Source organism: Ictidomys tridecemlineatus, chromosome 11 (genome assembly GCF_052094955.1).
Source record: "Ictidomys tridecemlineatus isolate mIctTri1 chromosome 11, mIctTri1.hap1, whole genome shotgun sequence".
Classification (NCBI taxonomy): Eukaryota; Metazoa; Chordata; class Mammalia; order Rodentia; family Sciuridae; genus Ictidomys; species Ictidomys tridecemlineatus.
In genome coordinates, this window is record NC_135487.1 from 90955852 (window position 1) to 90976397 (window position 20546).

Consider the following 20546-nt stretch of genomic DNA (forward strand, 5'->3'; position numbering starts at 1 on the left):
GGATCCTGACTACAGGATTATCCAATTAGCAGTGGGGAGCCGCTGAAGGTTTCAAGTGAGAGAATGAGTGAGAAGTATCGTGAAAACACTTTCTGAGGAAATTCAGTCTGGCTATAGCACTTCTGTGCAATTTAATTTAGGGGCGAAAGAACAGACACAGTTGGGAAGCTATTTTAGAAGCAGAAAGGAAGCCATGGATATGGAATATGTGACTTTTTCTATATAATTTGTTTATTCATTCACTCAAAAATACTCAGATATTCATTGAGTACAGTTTGTTACCAAGAGCTGTTCTTTGCATGGCAAAGAATGGAAGAGTCGAAATCCTTATCTTCATGGAGTTTATATTCTATAGTTCCTCTCTGATATCAAAGTACATAGATTTAAGAAATAAGAATGAGAAATGTGAGGTAAGTGAAAATTAGAAGATACGTGGAAAGCACGTTCAGCGATTACTCTTTCTCAAGTCCACCCAAATCTGATCCATCCCTACTTTACCCTAACCTGCATCAAAGAGCAGTTGTAACATGTTATTACAGTCTCCCAATTGCATCCAAACAAGCTTGTGGTGTTTTTTCCTTCTCATGTCTGAATCCGAAAATCCCCAAAGATACAACTTCCACACATTTCTTGCCAGACTCTGATTGGGGTCCAGGTAACTCACCTGTCTCCAGAGACACATCAGCCTTCCTCTTCCTAGGAAGAGCCTTACAAGGTCCTTCTATATACCTGCAATGACTTCATTGCCTCTTTTCAGGTCATACGTTGAGTGAATTTGTTCTCTTTCGAACATCTTTTTCTTAATCAATTGAAAAAGGATTCCTCTGGGTGTTAGAGAAGGAATATGTACCTCTTCCTTCCATCTCATGTTTGAAGTTCAGGTTTAGTAAAAGTTATGCTGCAGAATTATTTAACATTACTCTAAAGCTTGCCTTAATAGCCTTGTCTTCAACTTTTTCTTTAATAAGGGCTTTTGTCTGTTTTTCCTCTTCATTAAAAAAAATGAACAATCTTCTTTCCAACAGGTAAGCAATGTTTTATTCATTGAAGGATTTGTAGGAGTGAAAGATTTTTTCTCAAATTGACAAATATTTTTTAAGTACCAAGAAAGATAGAAATCATTAATGATAAGAGTGAACTAGAATACACAAGAGTATACACTCTGTGAAATTACATTATCTAAAGAGGCATAAATATATGAACTTTAATAATAAATGCTATTTCTGTGATTCTTGCAGTTTATCTTTTTTACTATAGAACTTGAGATGGTGCCTAATACTTACAAAGCATGAAATAATAATTATTGAATTGAATGATCTCTCCTGTTCACATTGCCCCTACAAAATGGCCTCTTTTACAGATTTTTTTTTAAAAAAAGGAAATTTGTAAATAACAGATTGCAGAGCCCCCTGTGGTGATATGGGTATTCAAACCCAGGGTTTTGAACACCACCACCATAAACTATTAAGTATTAAACTTCAAAGCTCAAATTTTGAGTGTCTCAGGAGTTTGTATATGAGAAAAGACTGTGAGTTGTAATGGTCAGTACTGGCTTTATTGAAAAGGTCTGCTTATGACTCATCTATAATTGCAAACTCTTTGTCCTTTCTCCACCTCACTAACATATCTTAGAAAATTTAAATATTTGGTTCCCAGCATGGTAGCAAATACATTTTTGAAAATTAGCAGTCATTTTTACTCAGAGCCAGGCATTCCTAAATGACTCCTGTCATCATTTTGCTCATTCTCTTGATTCTGTAATGTTGTTTTCCTCACCTTGAATTTATTGACACCAATTCATTCTGCCTTGACATTGGCATTAACAGGGAAATGGCTTTGTTTCATCCTGACATTATAAAATCACCTCCCAAGACTTGATTTGACATTGTCAGGAGGTGGTTATGGTGACAGCAAGGCCACAGCAGACGAGAGTGAATTACAGTGATTCCCAAGGGAAAAAAAAAAATCATTAAGAAAAGTTACTGCTGTGTGATTTCAGTAGCTATTTTTCATATTTAAATATCCCTGCTGTTTAAAAATCCTAAGAGGGCTTAGACCATATTTAGAATACTCCTGCCAAATATATATAGGAAAAATTGAGTCTCTAAGGAGACATTTGGCTATAGCTTGACAAACAGGAACCTCAAATTATATTTTAGCTTTACAAAGTGCTCAAAGGCATTGAAATTCTGTCTTTTAAAAAAAATCACACGTTAGAATTAATGACACAATTATCTCCTTTTAGCCAAAGACACTTGCATTTCTTAATGCTGGATATCAAAGGCCGGTGGTATTGCTCTGCCTCCCAGCCAGAATGTGGGGTGTTTTACAAATTTGTCTTCAGCGCAGTATGGGACTATATAGACTGTCTTTCACAATTCCATCTTTTCAAAGAGCACCAAATCCTCTTGCTTGTATTTTTCTATGTCCCCATAGTGATCTTTCTTTTCCCTCTCACCCTCACGTGGAACAGCTCCATCTGGATTTTTCTTTAGCCTGTGTTTTACAGTTAACTTATCATTTCTCAATTTAGTTAAAAAAAAAAAAAAGTCACTGAGTTCCTTGAGGGCCTCAGATCCATGTCTTTTTCACCTTCGTTTACTCACAATGCCCAGATTATGACAAGATGAATAAATTTCGCTTAATAAATAATGAAAGGATTGCTTCTGATCTCTCATCTCAAAACAGTTGTCACCCTTGCTACTTCCCCTCACCTCCATTGCTTCCCCAAGTGTATATTAGCTCTTTGAAGGGGAAAAAAAAAAAAACCTTACTGCACGTCCCCATTCTCTTCCTATTAGCGTTTTCCCTTTAAAAAAGTATGGAAACCTATGACAACTCATACTGCCACCATCGAAGTTTCTCCTTGTGCTCCTAGTGAACTTCCTCTCACATTCTCTGCCAGTGTTTCATTTCCACTTCAAGATACTACCTATGGTCCCCAGATGGCTATATCTCCTACTTCCCAGTGTTGAAAATGAGGTCATCGAGGAAAAATTCCTTCCACTGCCTACTCTCCAATCTAATAGCTTTATATCTAAGAGGTTTATATCTCTGTCCACTGTCCTCCCTATCTATCTATCTGGTTAACTATCTAACTATCTATTTATGAATAATACATGTGTGTCAACCATTCAGAAAGAGAGGGGAAAAAAGACAAATGTCATTTTATTTGTGTAATAAATATTTACTGAGCATCTATTCAGTGCTGAAGACAGTACTGCATACTAGTGATATAAATAACCACAATGAGTAGGTTATAGATAAGGTACAGACATATATAAGGATAGCAGATTGGAATCTCAATTTGCTTGAAATAAGTTTTCTACTGGAAAAGTCATCACTTTTCCATCATTTTCTACTGGAAACGTCATCATCAGAGGTTAAAATACACACTAAGTTTGCATCAGTCTGCACTAGTTACCAATAAAATGGCCACCAACAAGCAGATGCCTTTAGCTCAGAAAATTCTGCTAGTTCTGTGGTAGTAAAGTTCATGGCATTGAAGTCTCTGGCATTTTAAGGAAGTAGTGTCTATGACCTTTGTATGATTATGAGATCATGTAAGAAAGAACCCATGCCTTCCCTGAGATGATAATTTTGGATATTTAAGACAATTGGTAGCTTTATTAGAAATACATGTTAATGAAACAAATACTGATATTAGGCAAAATATGATGGCACAATTTATTTCTGTAATGAACTGCCTTTATCATTTTAGTAAAAGATATTCATTTTTTCCAGAAACAGTAATTATTTTTATTTTAATATCTTCAAAGGACTATATATTTATTCTAGGTTATTTGGAAAAAGGAAAATGTATATAGATAAAAAATTTAAAATTCCTAAAATTAACTGCATTTTTGCCAGCTAGAGGTAAACACTGGTCACATTTGGTTACAATTTATCCTAGTATTTTTGCTAAAGCTCATATGCTGTTAGGTATTTGTAGAGGTACATGTCTGTACTTATAGGGATAAATATAACTGCTTCTCCTGACATAATGTCATGTACTTGGAAATGATGGTCTGTATTTGGATGTGTGCTGCCATTGTGTGTGAATATGCCTCCCATGACCACCATCTTTCACCTTGAGCTAAGAGGAAAAGTTACTTGCACCTTTTAATTAAACTAGACAAGTGCATTTTCTGATACCAAATGAGAAAATCTGTGATTTCTCAGCACTGTTTTTTATGAGCATCTTGCCTGCGTCTGTGTCTGAAGGTGTTGACCTAAATAGGATTTCAATACATCATTAATGATCACTTTGGGAAAGGTGCCAAGCCTTCGGCTTGTAGGATTCTCAGTGAATTAATTCTTTCTCAACATCAGCAGAGGCTTTATTCAGGTTGCAAAGACAAAACGTTTAGGTGTGCTTGGTAGTGTCTCTTGTCCCTCTCTAGAGTCACCTGTCACCTCTCTCACGCCTTCTCAGACACATGGGCTCCTTCAAAATGAATGGGTCTTTTTTATAATGTTGTAAGCACTGTTTCCTTTGGTTGGACAAGAGATAGTATTACCCCTATGGTAGGAGTTTTGATATTAGATAAGTAAGAATACAATGGCTGCTCCCTAGGTCAGAACCTGTTACACTTGATTATGTAGACATGCCTGACCACTCAGCTGACAACTTCTACACTATTCCTTACAGCCCTTCAGCTCTGCTCCTTTGCTTTGTTACATTGAAATACAAGTAAGCTGAATGCTATCACATGGGAGTCATGCCACCACTACCACTGTCCCCAGAAGGATACAGATGCAGACAGGAGCATAGGATGGGAGCAGGAAATCATGGATGTCTCACGTGAGGCCTGCAGGTTTTAGTCTACTGTTTGCATATGCATCTCCCTTTCCCTCCCCTTCAACACTACAGAGTTGAAAAGCCAGCTAAGGGGCAGAGGAAGCAAGAAGGTACATGATTTCTGGCTCAGCCCCTCCCTATCACTCTAGAAATGCACCTTATGTGTGTACTCTGAGTGATACAGGAGAATGCACATTGAAGGAGAGAATAAAAGTCACTTCCGAGAAAATGGGCACTGCTACTCCATGGTAACCTTGAAAGGCTCCGTGGTGTACACATCAGTCTTATGCAAGTAAACTTTTAGCCAGACTCTCTGAAGATTCAGAGCTGCCTTCTAAGGAGGATTTTCACTTCTTTCCTAGCTTGGATTGGATAGTTAGCGAGAAATTTTTTATTCTGTACTCTTCCAACCCAAGAGCTTCTAGCAAGCATTAGGGATGACTAAAGAAGGAACTGAACATTAACAAAGAGTACTTAGGTTGTGATTTATATATTTTTTAGAGCACCTCCCCATAATTCATCTATTTACTGTATAAACAAAACAAGTGCTATTATCTGTGCTTCCAAAAGGGGCACAAAGTGAATAAGTGATTTTCCCAAGTATGCCCAACCCATTAACCAATAAAGACTGAACTTGAATACAAGATCTTCCCCTAATTCTCTTTGTACCACCTCATGCTTTAATGCAGGTGAGGGGAAAGTTATCCTGTTCCATGGGGTACCAGATAAGACAAACAGGCAAAAAAGATCATCAAAAAAAAAAAAAAAGAGTCATCCAAGTTGTCACCAAATAATAGAAGGAAAGTCTTGTAATTCACATCTTGACAATATTACAAAACTCTAAAAGTCATTATGTTTGATCAAAAAATGGGAGGAATTTCTAATTCTTCAACTCTATAAAGATAGGCTTTCTATTAACACTATACATCAAATAATAAGGTTCAAGAGAACTTTAGAAATACCTACTCTAAACCTTTTCTCTACTGTCATAGTTGGCACCAGATTACAAACTCCGTATGTGCACTTCATTGCTGGTCTGACTCATCACTATATGCTCATCTTATAGAATAGTGCCTGGTTAGATGACAGATGGATGGATGCATGGATGTCATTAAATAGTTTATTATATGCCCAGGTCTCACAGTGAAATGATGACCAATCAGAACTAGAATTCATGTTTTATGGCTCTTAACCAGTATTTTTTCCACTCCACCGTCCCACCTCTCATAGCCAGACATAAGTGAGAAAAAAGAGGGGAGAAAGTATTTAGTGTACCTAGAATTCCCCCCCAAAAAAGACCATTATATTACATTCTGTAAAGTTTCTTCCATACCCCAGGATCTAACCTGTGTGTTCCATTTTATATATCACCTCTCACAACTTAGTAAAACAGCCACAAAGACTATATAAATGGGTCATAATTTAGCTCCTGCCACCAATTCTCAAATGCCTAAATCAGACCTGAATGTAGCACACAAACCTTTGTTATTACCCTGCTTGGTGGAGTTATTCACTTTTTGACATTTCTTTGCAAAGGACAGGAACAATTTGGAACATCTTTCCCTCAGCAATCCTGGGCTTGTTTCAGGTGGTGAAGGTAGAGGTCACTTATTAATACAACCATCAAGGAAAGCTGTCATGGTAACACATCACATTGATTCCTTGACGTGCAGGAGACAAAGCCAAAAAGAGAAACTTTCAAGTCTATAAATACAGACCCAGCATTGCTCAAGCATAGCAGCTCACTGACAGGGCAAACCTAAATGCATAGCTTTGAACAAAATACAAATAGAGAAAAGAAAACTTCCCTTTGGTAATGCATGGATCATAGTGACCATCTGGGAATAAGTGACCCTTAGGTTGTAAAGAAAAAAAAAGAAAAAAAGAATAGAACAAGTAGCAACACTAAGTCCTAGCTGGTGCTCTCTTTGAACATATTGGGTCCATCTATAGGTCTGTTTTTTCCAAATCTTCAAGAAAGGACTAATATAGGGAGGAGGAAGCAAGGTCATTTAATTTAACTTCTGAAAATAAATTTCAATTTTGGAAGAGCAAATGTGTGTGACAATAAAGACACACACACACACACAAATCCAAATTAAAGAATAATTTAGCAACATTACTAAGACTCTCCTCATCCAAGATACTATAAAAATAAATAGAAATAAAAGAGGAAGAAATGATGCTCATTTCTGTTCTTTCTCTAAGGAAATTCTCAGTGTTTCTATGAACTCATGGCAACTGTGAGAACTAATGTATCTGCTATTGTGACTTGCTAACTGAAGCTGTGATCAGAGCTTTTATAATACCTTGCTGATCAGCCTTTCCACCAGGACCCCACCCTTCATTTTTGGCACCATAACTGCTTTAAGTATAACATTAATACTATAACCTCATCTATCAAAGGCTACAGCTTATCAGGGACCCTCTATGTGAGAGCATTTCTAATATTGCAAATCAGGGGGGTTTAGGCTATATGGTATGATATTGGATACACCATAAATAAAAGGAATCCTTTAGCAGGTAATTAAGCTACTACCAAAAAAGTGTTACCTTTTACTCTAAGTGTCATATTTTACCATAACAAAAAAATTGTATCTTGAAAATAACTATTTGCATCCAATATTGGACCAAGTATTGAATAAGGGATTTAAGATGAACCTCCCTCTTTATTGAGAGAAGACAATCATAGACTGTCAATAACAATAAAGAGATACTTTGGACTAAGCCTAAAATAAATCTCATAAAATAATTGCACCTTTTCCTGTTTTACACCAACCTACATAGAAAAGCATCAAGTAAAGAGTTATGAATAAAATTTTTGTGTTGGGTAGAGAGTCCCAGTTGGATCTTCAACATACATCTGCATGCAGGATGAAATAGAGATGATTCTCAGATTGCAAATTGGTGTTTATCCTTATGCCAGCTCTATCAACTGGTAGTTGATGCCTGGGACTTTATGTTGAGGAGAACTCTGAATATAAGTACAAAGGAGTGCCATGATTAAATACATATATTTCTGTCTTAGTTCATTCTGTGTTGTTATAACATAATATCACAGATTGAGTAATTTATAATGAATAGGTATGTATAGGTTCAAAGTTCTAGAGGCTGGAAAGACCAAGGTCAAAGGGCCAGCAGCTGGAGAAGGCCTTCTTACTATGTCAAAACATGGTGGAAAGAGAATGCTGGAAGCACAGAGAGAGAGAGAGTGCAAGAGAGATCCTTCCCTCTTGCAAACCCATTCTCATGATGCTGGCTTCTGTTCATTCATGAGGATACCTCTTAAAGGTCCCACTGCTTAATACTATTAAAACTATAACTAAATTCCATCATGAGTTTTGGAGGGGACAAACAGTTAAACCATAACAATTTCCGGTGTATGGGGGCTGGGGTGAGAAGAAAGTATAGTATAGATGGTCAACATAATTGCCATCCCCATCCTGGTTTTATTTTCTGCATGAGCTGATTTGTATTTGGAACTTTGTCATAATGTGATAGAATTCTAGAAGGTGTAATATTTAATGTTATCAGTAAAGACCTCTGCATCCATCACAGTCTTGCTTGCTCTTAGATGCTGATATTCTTCCATGTTTGGCTGCAGTCCTCATTTACTTGGTCTATAGTCTCTCAGCATGAAGTCTTCTACTTCTTTTGATGTTTTGTAACAATGATTACTACCTCTGCTGCTCCACATCTGTATCTCCAGGATGAACAATTTCCTGACTGGAAAAAAGGTCAAAGGTCATTAAGGAGTTTTTACAACTAATAGCAAAACACCTGCAGAAGAACCTAGGCCCCTCAAAGTCAATAGGTCCCAAAAAAGTTCTTTTCTTTTCAAAAAAAAAAAAAAACTCTTCCTCCTATCTATCTTCTTTCTTAATAAGTTTCTTTCTGATACATCCACATGCTTAAAACAAGAGTCATAAAATTTATCTTACCTTTTCACATAAGTTGTCTCTAAACCGGATCCTTTTTTCCTCTCCCAATTGCTCTAACCTACCCCATTCAATTTTGCTGAAAGTTTCCTTACCTCCAGTCTGTCCTCTTCTGGTCTAGCCTCTCCTTTTTCCATTTAGACCCTGATCATGACAGGTCTTGACAGCTCTTCATTGCCTATTATCTAAACTTTGCAGCATTATTACATAAAATGTTCAGAACATTTTATGGGTGCAACCTGTTACTCTCATCTCCATTTTCCTTATACACATTCAGCATTCTAGCTATAATGCAATCATGGTTCACTAATATGTTCCACATATCCCTCAGTCAGGCTCCCATTAGAAAACTGAAACCATGCTAGGTATTTCAACAGAGGAAATTTATTAAAGGAAATGGGTAGACAAGTGTCTGAGGATGTAAAAATGACAATAGGACATCTAAAATAACTTTGAGACAGTAACTGATCACACAGGCAGAGAATTACACTCTGGGTTGAGGAATTACAGGAAGGAGGATGGGGTTTTCAAAAAGTAAAGGTTTGGACAAGAGACATCATAAACATGGGTACTGCACCTCTGGGGAGGGATAATATCTGGCTGCTGTCTGTACCTTTGAAATGATGAGCAGAGGCCCCTTGAGACTGGGGCTCAAGCCTCTGGGAAAGGGTTGCTATTAGGCTGGTCCCAGAATTTCCAAGAGTGAAATGAAACCATTTCTGAATATAACTGAGCACCAGAACCAAATGCTGCTGTTGTCATGAAGGGCCATTACTGGGGCAGTACTTGTTAGGAAGAGCTATCAAATAGGATCAAGGAAATGTCCTCATTCCTCCTTCCTTCTATATTCCCTCCCAGCAGACACCTATAGGGTGCTGGTTTCAACATCAGAAGGGTGGATTTAGAATTCAGAGACCACTGTTTAACACCTATTGAAGCACTTTGACATCTCCTTGCCTTTACTCATACAATATCCCCATCCATATGCTCTTTCTACCTGTATCCGCCTGATGCACATCTTTACTCAAATATAATTTTTTAATATAATCTTCCCTAATCTCTCCCAAAGCAATTATTTATACCATCATTTGAGTTCCCCTAGAAGTTTGCAAGTACTTCCTTTGAATTCTTTTTTTTATCACATCATAATATCTCTGTTTATGTTTGTTTATTTTCCACCAAACAGTGAGCTCCTTTAGGGCAGTTAGAATTACAATCATAAAATTTAGCAGGATGCCTGGCACAAAATAGACATTGGTTGAGCTGGATAGAACTGATAAAGGCATTTTAATGAAGCTAATATTAGGCCATTTCATATATATATATATATATATATATATATATATATATATATATATATATATATATATATATATATTTATCCTCCCAACCAAGGTGATTTCCCTAAAAGCAGAGATCATGCTTTGTATGATATTTAGTACAGGTTTCAAATGCTGATATTTAATTTAAATTTCTTCATGATATTTAGTATAGGTTATAAATGCTGAGGAAGAACTCAGTGATATTTAACCACTGATTTTATATATTAACCAACACAAATTTGGTACAAAATGACATGAGGATGGAGCAGGGGGTTAAAAAATCTAGGTAAGAGATGTAGTTAGGTTTAAGTGTGCTTCTAGTGTGTGATTTCAACACAGAAGCTGTGTGTACAGTAAAGCTCTGCATGTGTTGAACTTTAAGAGGAACATTCAATCAAGAAATGAAATGTTTTATAGTGCATTCTAAAGTAATAAAATATATTCTATGTTTCATTTTATTTATTTATTTTTGGACTGGGAATGTAGTTCAGTAGTAAAGTTCTTAACACTTGCCTAACAAGTGTGAGACCCTGAGTTTGATACCCAGTATCACAGGGGAGAAAAATTCTATTTATATGCTATAGAAAACATATTACCCAAATCTATGAGATGATTAATCCTGGGCTACATCTGTTCCTCCAATATTTATCAAATTTCTCCCAACCATCAAAATCAACTAGTAAATGTAGGGAAGGTATTGCATTTTGACTTAATCACCAGCTTCTCAAAAAAAGAGAAAAAAGTAAACCTCTGCTCAACAACTAATTTACATTCAATTCCAAGAAGAAGAAAAATTGCTTTTTTAAAAAAAGAGGAGTGATATTTAATTAACTATTGATTTCTTCTCAATTATTCAAGGCAAGCAATTATCAATATTGATGGAGCAGATATTTTCCTACATCAAGTACCCAAATGAAAGGAAGTATCCCATTCAGCAATCTGCTGCCCAGAACAAGAGCACTGAGAATCTTTAAAGGGAAACAGTTATTTGCATCTGTTTATTCCATGTTGCCCCAATTAAGTAGATTTCTTGAAGTGTAAGCAAAACAAAATCCTAAAACCCTATGTATGCTTTCCAGATTAACAACATCCGAAAAAAACGATGACTTTTGTCAGTTTTTTCCATTGGGCTAACCACACCATACATGGAGACTTTGCTTCACAGCTACAGATCTTGACATTTATAACTATAATTCTTAAAATATTATAATTTGGGTCTAATATTTATTATTTCTAAGCCAGCCAATGAGAGGTAGCTTATATGGTCAAAAGAACCCATGGGTCACTGCTGGGTTTTTTTGTTTTTTTTTTTTTTTGTATGGTTCAAGAATTTAATAGCCTTTAACAGTCAGTCACTCTTGAAATTTACAAATAGTAAGTGTAGATACATTTGAAAGTTTTACCTATCATTATGCAACTATCTTAGAGGTCACAAAGAAGCTGTTGAAGAAGGGGATCAAACAGGGTCCTATTGAGGGCACTTTGTTTTCAGCTCTGCGGTTACTCACTGCCACCTTTTGTCAATTCATTTGCACACAGAACATTAGCATGTTTGTGAGTAAGAAGCTTCTTTTGAAGGTGACAGGACTATTGAACATGATTAAAGGACAATGGGACATTCGCTACTGAGTTATTACTTAAAGGGTTGAGATTACCTTTAAAAACCAGTCTGCAAAAAAGAAAAAAAGAAAGAAAACCCAGTTTGCACTTAATAGCAACATTATATCAGTGTGTGTGTGTGTGTGTGTGTGTGTGTGTGTTCACATGCGTGTGTGTGTGTGTGTGTGTATAGTTAACTCATGTGGCATCTTTGGGGAAATTTGACCATGACAGTTTGTTAAATGAAAAAAGAATGTTATAATTTATAAAAAGCTGCTTTTTCTGCTCTGCCCCCACCTGCCCCTCACCCCTCAGTCCAGAGTGGTCTATATGTTAAGTGCTTAAGCAGCATTTGTTGCTGGGAAGGGTTCTTGGCTCTTTTATTCGTTGTTGTTTTGTTAATTTCCCTGGGTTCTATTTAACATTCTGCTAAATCAGTGAAACCTTGATTATCTAAAGGAATATGAGACATAGGATTAATGAGAATAACTAGAGCTTTCAAGATATAAGAAATTATTAGAGGTAAAGTTACATGACAAAGACTGTGAATGAATTTTAGTATCAAAAAGCTTGGCTGGTTTTATTCAAATTGATTCTATTAATTGATGGATGAAATGAAATTTTGGTAATCAGGGTTTCACCATTGCATTTATTACTATTCCCAGAAAACAAGGTAACCTTGGGCTCCACTTCCCATATTTACAAGGTGATAAAAATCCTAATAGGCTATCAGGGACAAAAGTGACTGCTCTTCCTCACACCCCTCCCATGAAACAAGCTTTCCCTCTTCCCATCTGGCTGCTGCTTGCCTGGAGCATGTACTTTCACTACATCCCCAACCCTCATCCCCATGCTTCCCCCGGGCTCTGTCTGCATGTGCAGCTGCTGGAATAAGAAGTGGGGAGAATGGCCCACTCCCCAGAGGTTTTTGGTCACTTTAGCAATACTGCTTTGCATTCTAAATACCACTCATCTGGCTTCAAAGCTCTGCATTCTTGTATCCAGCACTTGTCCTTTAAAAACCCAGGAGGTCACAACAGGTCCCAGTTCCATGAAGAGAAGATAACTGCCAAACCAGGAGTGTTGTATTGTTTTTGCATTCAATAGCCTGAAATGGACAATGATAATATCCAAGATTGCAGCAAAAATCTATACGAAAAGGACTAATATGATAAAAACAAAGGCAGCAAACTACATTTGTTTGGAAAATTGGAGTCACATGCTTAGTTTGTGAAGGGGAGGGGGGAGCACAAGATCGATGGAGTTTTTTAGTGTTTTTTTTTCCTTTTTAAAGCTGAAAACATGATGTACCAGATGAACTTAAATTGATTCTGCCTCTTCTCCCCGCACCTCCCCCCACCCTCCCCCTCATTCTGCAGCGAATGTCTGCGACAATGAGCTCCTGCACTGCCAGAACGGGGGGACGTGCCACAACAACGTGCGCTGCCTGTGCCCGGCTGCATACACTGGCATCCTCTGCGAGAAGCTGCGGTGTGAAGAGGCGGGCAGCTGCGGCTCCGACTCCAGCCAGGGGGCGCCCCCGCAGGGTTCCCTAGCACTGCTGCTGCTGCTGCTGCTGACCGCGCTGCTGGGAACAGCCAGCCCCCTGCTGTTCTAGATGTCGCCTCCAGCCACCGGACAGGCCTGTGCCCTGGGGAAGCAAACACAACCCAAGCGAAGCATTTGCTACTAACATAGGAAATATAAACACACCCCCCATTCAAAAACACAGCGTACAAACTAAGAAGGCCTAACTGAACTAAGCCATATTTCTCAGACGTGGACAGCACATCGGAGTCAAGACTGTTCATTTGTGACTCCAGAGGAGTTGGCAGCTGTTGATATTATCACTGCAAATCACATCGCCAGCTGCAAAGCTTACTGCGGATTGGAAAGGCTGTGACAGCCCCCCCACCCCAACAGGAAAGACAAAAAAAAAAAAAACTAAAAACATTTGCTACTCTAACGTGGTGCGCCCTCGTACCGCTCTGCCCAGTGTGTGGACCAACCAAATAGAAGCATTCTTTGCTGTCAGGTGCATTGTGGGTATAAGGAAATCTGTTACAAGCTGCCATATTGGCCTGCTTCAGTCCCTGAATCCCTTCCAACCTGTGCTTTAGTGAACGTTGCTCTGTAACCCTTGTTGGTTGAAAGATTTCTTTGTCTGATGTTAGTGACGCACACGTGTAACAGCCCCCTCCAGAAGCGCAAGCCAGTCATACCCCTGTATATCTTAGCAGCACTGAGTCACCCAGTGCGAGCTCATACCCACTACACAAGAGTGGCTATAGGAGAAAAGAAAGTGTATCTATCCTTTTGTATTCAAATGAAGTTATTTTTCTTGAAATACTGTAATATGTAGATTTTTTGTATTATTGCCGATTTGTGTTACCAGACAATCTGTTAATGTATCTGATTCGAATCAGCAAAGACTGACATTTTATTTTGTCCTCTTTCGTTCTGTTTTGTTTCATTGTGCAGAGATTTCTCTGTAAGGGCAACGAACGTGCTGGCATCAAAGAATATCCGTTTACATATATAACAAGTGTAATAAGATTCCACCAAAGGACATTCTAAATGTTTTCTTGTTGCTTTAACACTGGAAGATTTAAAGAATAAAAATTCCTGCATAAACAATTTCAGGAATTTGTATTGCGATTTCTTAAGATGAAAGGAACAGCCGCCAAGCAGTTTCACACTCACTTTTACTGATATCTGTGTGGACTGAGCACATTCAACTGATGAATTTAATACCCAGGAAGATGGATTGATATTCACTAGCCTGGACAACTTCTACAAAATATGAGACTATTGCCACTTGGGAAAAAATTATAACAGCAAAAAAAAAAAAGTAAATAAATAAATAAATAGAAAAGAAAGAAAAATATCTGATTGCCAAGATTATGCCAAAGCCTGTTGGCAGAGTACTGAGAGACTTTTATTTTTGAGTCATGCTATTTTCAGATTGATGGTGATCATGTGACTCAAGGGATGCTGATCTATGTATCTTTCCAAATATAGTGTTTACATGGAGTATCATAAGAGGCCACCTGGGGAACCAGGACAGTAGCAGGGAAATTGAGTGATTAGCAATTTGACTTTGAATATATTCAGACTAAGTATTTAAATGAAATATCAAAATATACAGCAGCAACTAGACATAACTGCTGTTTCTGAGAATAAAGTTTGCTTTAAGTACCACCCAAGGTGTAATAAATTCTTGTTTCTGCCTTTTATTAGGCCAATTACTGTGCAAGACAGCAAGTAGAGGCAGGTGGGGAAGAACCTCTGCAAAGGTTCGAAGAGGCTCAAACAGTGCAGATTCCATTCATGGCACACTGTTGTCCTGCGGGTTTCAGATGTGTTAGCAGCAGCACCTCCTGGAATCAAAAACAATTATCAGCCCTGAGTCTAGAGGACAATGAAGTCCTACATGACTTGGTAGAGCAATAACCTACGGCAGTGTTAGGTCCAGTCTTGATTCTTAACTCTGCTGCCACTCCTTGCGAAACAGGGAACGTTTTTCTGATAAATAACCTGAGTCAAAACTAGATGAAGGAACAGCATGTCTTATTGGTTTTGTTCCCAGAAAAGCCAATTCAAAAAAGGCAATAAAAGGTAAACAGGTAATGCCTGTCCTGCCTGCCACCCCATGTCTAAGTCGATTGAATGTTTGTTATTCAAACCAACAGTCTCTTTTGATAGAAGAAATAAGAAAAGATGGAAATAAATTAGAGCTTTGGCTTAGTGCCAGAGTGGCCAACCAGAAATTGGAGATTTACATTAGAAGCATAAACAGAAAATTATATTTCAGGCTCACCAATGAATACACATGAAAATTCTGCTAGCATACAGAGTTTGAGATTACTTATAATGAGGTGGATTTCTAATATTAAAATTGGAATTTAAGTTGTCTTATACTTTATTAGCACAAACCAAAGGCAGACTGTGTTATTTCTGGCAATGATGCACTTTATCATTATCCACTGATGGCTTTGTCACAATGCTCAGGAATCAGACACTGCACAATTCAATATGTAGGATTCCAAAAGCTAATTCTAAAATTTAATGAAGGTCTGATCTAAATCAATTCATCTGCATTTATCTTTATGAGAGTATAAGAATCTAAATTGGTGAGGAATATCTTGTGTTCCGTGTATTTAGATGTAGTTTTCTGAATATCCTGAAGTGATGTGATCTGCCTTTAATAAAAATTTCACTTTTAGGTATATAACAAATGGAAATGGAATGTTCTTTTTAATCTGGATTCCCATGTTCTTTTGAAAAGCCCATTTCTTTGAAGAAACCCCAACTTAGTGGATTTTACTTATCTGCTGCTTTCTAGCATCCTTTCAAATCTGTTTTCATCTACAGTTTTATGTCCCAAGAACAAGGTTGGGATAGAGAGAGGATACAGAGTTTTCCCTCCATCTTATATCCTAGTTCTTGCTGTTTCTACTTGGATAGGTACATAGTGGTGGGATAATATAGTTTTGCGTATGAGTTCATCTGTTAACAGTTTCACATAGTGAAAATATGATTCTATCAGTAGTACTGATGAATATAAAATTTCAAAAAAATGGGACAAAGGTTCAGCTATATAGAAAGTATTGCTATTTATAGAAAAAATAACGAATCTTCCCTGCTGTGATATGGTAATGATTCATATCAGACCCTGTACATGGCCGTAGGGAGAACCCAAGTTTGCTAAGTCCTGGCAAAGAGGGACCCTTGCTTAGAGGAGCCCAGACTCACCTTCCTCAAGCTTTGTCCAGGTCACTTGCCTACCCAGGTATCCTCCATCCACTTTTTGGGCATTGTGAGCTTCTTCTGGAGGTCCACGCTCCTAAAAGTAGGCAGCATCATGATTGCACACCCTGGACGTGAGGGGTGGCAAAATGTCGTTTCGTACCCAGGCCTGGAGTATTCCCTGAGGAATGCACATGTGACCAAGGAGAAACCCTCTTCAAGTGAAACCCAGAGCACCAGAACATGGGCCTGGAAGAGGCAGGGTTGAGGTGTGGAGGGGAGATATTGATCTTTGAGCGGTATAAGGATTCTAAACCTATTTCTGGGCTTTCAACAGCAATGAAAACATATGTGTCAAAGTAGCCAAATTGGATATTTTATTCATAAGCACTCTGTTAGCTTAATGTGTAATTTCCAAATATTTAGGCACATGACAAGTGGGCCTCCATTAATACTTTGGCCCTGGGCTCTGTAAATGTTTGGGGTGGATCTGCCCAAGGTGTCCTCGAGTTGGATCCCTAAAATGGCACCAGACATTGGCCCAGGTAATACAGAGAAGGGTACTGGCTGGAAGAAGGGCACTGACCACACCCAACTCTCCCTGCCATTTGTGCTCTGCCTCACCCTGTCTTGCTTGAATCTCTGAGTTTAAATACTTTCAGATGAACTAGGGGCAGCTGTGAGGAAATCCTGAAATTAAATCTTTTGTTCCTTCTCCTTCACTCTCCACCATCAATAACTCAGCGACATTGGGATGTGAAGACTTAGCATTCTGAAATGGGATGCTCTGTGCTATGTGGAAAATGGGTTGTTGTACTTTACTGTTGTTAATCACCAAATAAAATATCTATTTAACAGTTTCTCTGCTCACAGGATTGAGTAGGATATGTGTGGACTTCAAACTGCGTGTTTTCTATACATGTGTCATGTCTGGACTTCTATATGTGTTTGTGATCCATATGATTTAAAGCTTCAGTTTCCGGAGTCTGAACTTGGATATCTTACCTGCCACTTTGACTCCAAGCATTTATTGATAAGGCTAATGACTAATGCACAGCTTGAAACAATAAGAACCACCAGGTGAAACTCTAGGTTTGTTTTTTTTAAAGGAAATCCAATTGGATGACCTTTATAATATATAGGAATAAAATATATAGAGATAAGAGATCAAAACCCTGGGGGTTTGATTCAAATGTCTAGTCATGAACAACTCTGTTTGCCTCAAGAAATAAGCAGTAGGTTCTAATCAATCTTGTTTCTAAGAAATATCAAATATCCATCTGATATAAATATTCTGACAGTTCTGACCATTTCCATACAGAATTATTTCTTACTTTTAACTATATTTTTACTTTCTTACACTAAACCTATATTTTTCCTACAGTTACCTAAAACAGATGCCAACAAATTCCCCACATAAGCTAACATAAATATAATATGATTTCAGGAATGATTAGGAGTGACAGTGTTCATATTTTGAATGGGAACATGGAGAACTTTTACTCTTCTCAATACCTGGAAAGGTGTGACTCACATTTTACCATATTCATTATGGATTTGAAGAATCAAATAAGAAGCAGACATGTCTCTTGTATAAATCATATTATTGTACTTAACTAGAAATGAGAAAATAACATCTGTGAAAAACACTTGGATATTGAATAAAATGCAGTTATTTGAGATCTGTTGTGGAGAAAAATTCTTCCCCCAGTATATTTTTAGAGTAGGTTCTAAAGAAAGTCTAGCAAGAGGATTCAAATAATTTTCAGGGGTGATGTTTTCAATAGTTGAGCATTTAATAAATGCTGGAATCCCCCTCTGCCTTCTCCCATCGCCCCAAAATTGCTTTGAATTGATGGGCAAATAAAATGAAGTAGTAACATTTAAAATTATGTGATGTTTTTATTAACCTGAAATGATAGCTGGTAAAATGGGCCATTATTCTGCAAAACCTAATTATGTTAACACTAAAGATTTAGGTTGGCTGGCTGAAGCAAACTGCAGAGGATTGGAGGTTAAAATAATCCCCATTTTCTTAACTTGGTCCCCATTTTCTCAGATGCAACACTTTTTAACTATTATTTAATTAGTGAACTACGAATTCTACAAGGAAAAATTACTGACTAGAAAGAGAAAAAAATAATTACTACCTCTCCAACATCTGTCTGAATACATTCTGAAATTTTTGCATGGCAAGAATGTGTCAAGTTACCTTAAAGACATAATGCACCACCCTTGTATCCTCCAGCCCGCCTGATAGTACCACATTACAGCTTGGCTTTTACAAGGGGCAGTCATTCTAATCTAATAAAAGAAAGAAAATGGCAGAAAATCACACACCTGAAGTCCTGTTAAGAATAGGTGATTCTTTTTGCCCCAGGCAGGCAAGAACATAATGTCATTTTTGTTCGTTTGTATTTGCTCTCAGAAGGAGGGCTGCTCCTGTTGGGGAACGGTTTTCCCTCTGCCACTGAGAAACACTGCAAGCAAACATCCTCCAAGGAAATAACATTTTGCTATTTACCAGTCTTGACTACCCCATGAAGCCCTGAGTAATTGTTTTGGCTTTCATGGTGTGATAAACACCTAGAGGCAAAGAGATTAGTGTCATCGCTCTCAGTCTCTTTTTCTCTCTCTTTGGGAAAAAAAAAATTGGGGGGGGATTGCTGCAAATATAGTATGACAACATTTGCAAGAATCTTTCAGTCTGTTGACATGTAATTATGAAGACCCTAGCTAAATATTCAGTTTATTAAATTAATAGCATGACAAGTATTGGAGCAGTTTTACAACCACTTAAACCCATGCTTACATCCTGTGTAATTACAATTCATAATTGGGAAAGCAGTCAAATCTAAATGCATTCTGATCAATGGTTCTTAGTCTGCCAAGTAGATCCAGCACAACACATTACAGTAAATGACTCTTAAAAACAGGACTTCTACACCTAGAATTCAAACCAGATTTGGGGAGAGCACTGGAGGGTGTCAATCAGTGAAATGTTTTCAGTTATGCATTAGATTGTGTGCAGATATGCTCTTTTTTTTCTGGGCATGAAAAAATAGTTTTTTAAAATATATAAAAAATCTAAAAGTATAAGAATAACTGCTCTGAAGCCTAAGATTAAGATTTACCCCAACTGTGGGAGGTCTCATCAAATAATACATTGTCAATAAATGAATAATGACCCATAGATTTATGAAACTATGATTTCCAGCAATCAACCCTTATTAATTTCATTTTGATCTTATCTATTCCTGAGCTGCTAAGAACATCTATTTTACCTCTTGTAGATATATGTATGTACGTATATGTATATGTTTATATGTATGTATATTTATAAATATGAATCTTAATATGCTCATGGTTCTGGAAGTAAAGTATAAAGTAAAAATGAAAATGTCTCAACTCAGAACTACACAGCATGAATGCCAAATAATCAAAATATCTTGGCAACTTTGGTGTATATGTCATCGGATCATGTAGGACCAATGGAGACTCACATCTTCTGGGCCTTGAACCTTCCTTTAGATTTTGAAGAATATTAGTTCCCTTAAAGCATTACAAGTACAGTTTTTGAAAGAATCTCTGTTTATGAAAATTTTAAACATTTGCATTAATGTTTTGATAACAAAATCCTCATGCTACATAACTGGTTCCGATCCAATGATAATGAGATTATATCAGTTAGACATCATCTTAATTCAATCCAAACATGTACAGACTTTCTGGTAAATTCTTACTTCAATGCACACTACATGTTAATATTCACAATCATATACTTGTATTAATTATAGTGAGGGTTACCTCTAATTAAAGGCAAATGGTAGTTGAATGATTTGAGACTTGCCTCTTAGAAGATAGTACCCATAGGTTTAAATCTCTCTCCAAGAGTGGGGTTCTATCACTGAAAATGTGATCATACTCTGAAGAATTCTAAAATAATGTTGGTTCTAATTCTGGTCTTGGGGTTACAAGAAGCACAATCCACTCTGATTTCTCTATTGCAGGGATTTTGGTAGAAAGATGTTCAAGCATATCTTTCCACACTAGTCATAAAATTTACCAAAAAAAAATATGTGAGACACTGGAACATGTTTGAATTGGGCAACACAACGTCATTTCTTTTTGGCTAAT

General features: G+C 37.3%; 1 protein-coding gene across 11 annotated transcripts in view; it reads left to right on the forward strand.

Moving 5' to 3' along the window:
• The window catches only part of Ntng1 (netrin G1), a 347490-nt gene extending 330221 nt beyond the window's left edge, over nucleotides 1-17269 (forward strand). For all 11 annotated transcript variants that reach the window (XM_078026844.1, XM_040289045.2, XM_040289044.2 and 8 more), the window contains one exon: nucleotides 13040-17269. In XM_078026844.1, coding sequence (XP_077882970.1) covers nucleotides 13040-13278 — 239 coding nt within the window. In that variant the 3' untranslated portion in view covers nucleotides 13279-17269. The remainder of the gene's footprint in view (nucleotides 1-13039) is intronic.
• Nucleotides 17270-20546: the final 3277 nt, after the last annotated feature.